This window comes from Ipomoea triloba, chromosome 11, assembly GCF_003576645.1.
Source record: "Ipomoea triloba cultivar NCNSP0323 chromosome 11, ASM357664v1".
Taxonomy (NCBI): domain Eukaryota; kingdom Viridiplantae; phylum Streptophyta; class Magnoliopsida; order Solanales; family Convolvulaceae; genus Ipomoea; species Ipomoea triloba.
In genome coordinates, this window is record NC_044926.1 from 14,068,012 (window position 1) to 14,072,515 (window position 4,504).

The window sequence follows — 4,504 nt, forward strand, 5'->3', positions numbered from 1 at the left end:
GTATATATATATATATATATATATATATATATATATATATATATATATATATATATATATATATAGCTTTTCGAGATTGAGAGAGTTCTGGACTTCTGGTGTATTGATTATCCTATATTTAATTTTAAATATTATCTACTATTTAAGTTAATTTAATTTCTTTATATTAATATTTGCTCGCGGAGCCCGCAAGCCTGCATGAGGCGGGCTTGGGCTGTGTATTCTCCAGCTCGCGGGCTTCACGAGCCGGCCCGCAAAAGCCTGCCAAAAGAAAAGCCTGCGGTGGGACAAGCTGGCCTGCATTGACACCCCTATAATAAAGAAAACTTACCAATCAATTATTTCTCATTAAATGCTGGATGTCCTTACAAATTTGAGGAAAATCTTAAACAATACATATGCCTGGGAAAGTCTTCATTTTTGTATTCTTTAACTACTGTTTGGTAGTTGAATTTTAACATATATCGGTGACTGCTTGTTTTGTAGGTATAAAAGTTAGTAATAACTAAGAAATTCTTAACCCTGTATATACTTTTTCTTCTTCAAATCTGGAAAGGTACTTTAAACATGCTCTTTCGGTATATGAGCATGTAGAAAAGTGTCCTGTAATGGAAAAAAAAATGCATATGTACACATACCTCTTCATCATGGAAAACACATTCTTTGCACTTAATTATAGAAGAGTCTTCTTTTCAGCAGAATTTCGTATGTACGCACCACCCTAACTTTTACTGCGCTTTTTGTATTCAAAGGAGATATATCACGACCAAGAATGTATATAGAAGCCATGAAAGTTGTAAGGGTATTCTAATTAGCTTTCACAAATGTTTGTATTCGAATATAATAAGAGTGTTATATAGCTCATTGTTTACACTGGCAATGTAAAGCAACGATACTCTTCCCAAAGTTTTTAATGGGAATCTAGATGACGCCTTAAATAATACATATTTAGGGGTCGTTTACTTCGTTTCTCTGTTTTTCCTTTTTCAGTTTTTCATTTCTACAATTTTCTGATTTCATTTTACAAATTTTAGAATATGGAGCACAAGTAATAATAATAATAATAATAATAATAATAATAATAATAATAATAATAATAATAATAAAACAAAAGCCATGACTATTAACAAAAGCGAATGCCAAACACTAACTCATGTTGGATTATTTTTGAAAAAAAATTGGTCTTTAATCACAGTCAATTTACGTGGCTTTTTTCCAAGTCACCCACCACGATGGCCTGAAGGTGTTAGCTTTAGACGAGGATGAACAAGGTTCTATTACTACTATCAATGTCTTCTACAAAGAGGTTTTCAATAATGTGTAATTCGATCTGGTGATGTTATGTTTTTTTTTTTCAAAGAGCAACATTTGCCAAGTTATACAAATCCTAAATACTTATATATAAAATCCCAAAAGTTTTAGCACTCGATGCTTACATCTACACATTAGTTATTAATTCAACAATTATTTGGTCGAATTCAAGCGGATAACATCACAAAACATAATCGATTCAAACCTTCTTTTCAATTGCACTAGAATAGTGTTTGCTGTAATAAACCCTAAAACTTCAGGTATTTAATCTTCATCTTTTGGACGATGTTCATGCAACAATTAATTTTTTAATGACTAATACGTGAAAAGCGGCAATTAATATATTTTTTTACAGCCAATACTCGAAACGGCGTCGTTTCTAATGGGCGGGAACTTTTTTTTTAATTACCAAAAGCTTTTGGCTTATTTTATAGTAAAAAAAATGTAAAGATATTACATTTTTCCTTAGAGTTAATATCATATGGGAGTATAATAATTTTGTCACGTTTAATCCTAAACTTTCAAATTGATCACCCGCGATCCTTCGACTTTCAAATTATTATCTTCCGTGGTCTAAGTTAACACCCCTGGTCATTCAACTCTAAAAAAAAAAAAAAAAAAAAAAAAAAAAAAAAAAAAAAAAAAAAAAAAAAAAAAAAAAAAAAAAAGTAAGAGGTCGGGGTTCTCCTAGAACCACTCTCACTGCTTGAGTCGTGGCCAATGAATAGCCTTCCTACATTCCAATTACCAATTCGAGTCTCCCTCTCTAGTCTCTTCGCCTCTCTCAAAAGTCTCAAATTAGTCTCGGGGGGCGCCAGGACCCAGGAGGGATTTGGTGATGGTGATGTGGGTGTTCGGATACGGGTCGCTAATATGGAAACCGGGTTTCCATTACGACGATTGCCTCGTGGGTTTCATAAAGGGCTATCGCCGCGTCTTCTACCAAGGCAGTACTGATCACAGAGGAACTCCCGAATTCCCGGGTCGAACGGTCACATTGGAGCCTGCAGATGGGGAGGTTTGCGTGAGTTCAAGCTTTTCTTTCGCTCTCTCTTTTTTCAGAATTTCAAAAAAAAAAAATTGTTTTTTCTGTCCCTATGATAATTAAGCTGCATCAGTCGATGGTGCAGTGGATAATGCGATTGAATAATGTAACCAGTACAAAAGATTCACAATTTGATCAAAATTCCTGGAGTGTTGAGCATATTTGTGGAAGGATGATGTTATGGAACATAATACTGACGTATGATAGTATGAAGGTGAAAAATTAGAAACGTTATGTGCTTTGATTTGTTTCAAGATGATTAGCTTACTGCAGAGTTGGATGTTTGGTTCCCAGAATGAAAACGAAAAAAATGGAAATATGGAACAGGTTCCATTTTCTGGTACCTAAAAGAGAATACATTAGGGATAGTATTCCATACTTTGGCCAATTTAAGGAATGGAAAAGGAATACATAGTACAGTAGAATAAAGAAGCCAATCACTAAGCTCAAATTGACTTATTGGAGCTTAATAACAGGAGAAAAACCCTTTTTTCAAGAAGTTTTATGGTTGAGGACCCAAGACTTTTCAAACAAGCCTAGTTCAGTATGGTCCAGTTGGGCACTTGGACCAAACAAACACACATGGCTTTTTATGGGTTTACCATTCAATTGGGCAAATTGACTTATTGAAGCTTAATAACAGGTAAAAAGCCCTTTTTTCAAGAAGTTATATGGTTGAGGACCCAAGACTTTTCAAACAAGCCTAGTTCAGTATGGTCCAGTTGGGCACTAGGCCAAACAAACACATAAGGCTTTTTATGTGTTTACCATTTCAATTGGTCTTTGAAAAGCTCCTTTTTTATTTTTTTATTTTTTTTTATGATAAGTTTCTTGAAATATCTTATGGACATAAGCTCAAAACAACTTCCAAATGCTATAAAATCTTTTCATAAACCTCTCTAACTACAATAAAAAAAATCATCATAAGCTCTTATAGCAGTAGGTAGCCTTTTTAAGTGTTTTAACTGCTTCTGGAAAGATGTATCAGCAGATCTTTTCATAAACCCCTCTAATCACTGTAAAAAATCATCATAAGCACTTATATCAGTAGATAGCCTTTATAAGTGTTTTAACTGCCTAAAACACATACATAAATATTTATACTAGGAGATAAGTTGAAGGCAAGCTCATCCAAATTTGGCCTTAATCCCCAATAGGATAAAGCAGAATTTGAAACAAGAAGGTAGTTCAGGTGAGCTGTGTTCTTTTAACCTAGAGTAAGACTGTAAGATAAATGTGAATTTAGATATTCTTCTACCCATCGTCAGTGTTCAGTCTGATGATGGTGTTAATAGTGTTTCCTGAAAAATCAGGTTGGTGATTCCTTATTTTTTTATTTTTCAAAGTTTTAAGGCTAATTTCCGAAATTGTGGTTAAAATGACTGATGTGGGATAGTTTACTCTTAAATGTTCCTTGCAAGCATCCAAATAAGCACCCTACAAATCAGTTTTTACCCAGAATTGACTTTGGCCACAATTGTAACAATACTCCAAATCTTGGCTAAAATTGTCAAAAAATAAAAAAGGATTGGCCAAAATTATGACATTTTGCAATGGTTTGATTTTTTATTTTTAAAATTTTTACTATTATGTATTCATTTTTTTTCTTGATGCAATTGGCCCCATTTTATATTATTGTGTATTAGTATTACTAAAATAAAACTATGCTTATATCCTTGAGCTTCAAAATCTGACCAAGTTCAATTATACTGAACTCTAAATGCAATAAACATTCTATATTCCATGATAGTTTTTCATAATCAAATAGCACTGTTATTTGGTGTATATGAATATGATACATGAGGAAGTCTTATTTTATTACTATTACATTATGTAGTTTAGATATTAAGAAAGTACTATATAGTTATTCAATCCCAAAAAGGGTCTAAGGGAGTTTTGTGTCTCAAGCAAACCCAATGTTTTCTTCTTTTCCTTTTCCAACTATTATTCTTTCTTCCTTTTTCCTTATGTTTTCTTGCTCATGACGGGAGCACATAATAGAATTTGAATTTTTTTTTCAATGCTACATTGCGCATCCTTATCTATTAATTATACCATTTTTCTTGCTTTACGCTTTGGTTATATACTTATATGAAGGGTTTTTTTTTTTTTTTTTTTTTTTTTTTTTTTTTTTTTTTTTTTTTACCC

At 32.5% G+C, this 4,504-nt stretch overlaps 1 protein-coding gene across 2 annotated transcripts in view; it reads left to right on the plus strand.

Moving 5' to 3' along the window:
* The first annotated feature begins 2,032 nt into the window (after window positions 1–2,032).
* LOC115995816 (gamma-glutamylcyclotransferase 2-3) overlaps window positions 2,033–4,504 on the plus strand; it is a 9,789-nt gene continuing 7,317 nt past the window's right edge. The window contains exon 1 of one of the 2 annotated variants that reach the window (XM_031234967.1): window positions 2,033–2,335. In XM_031234967.1, coding sequence (XP_031090827.1) covers window positions 2,150–2,335 — 186 coding nt within the window. In that variant the 5' untranslated portion in view covers window positions 2,033–2,149. The remainder of the gene's footprint in view (window positions 2,336–4,504) is intronic. The other variant, XM_031234968.1, reaches the window with a different exon arrangement.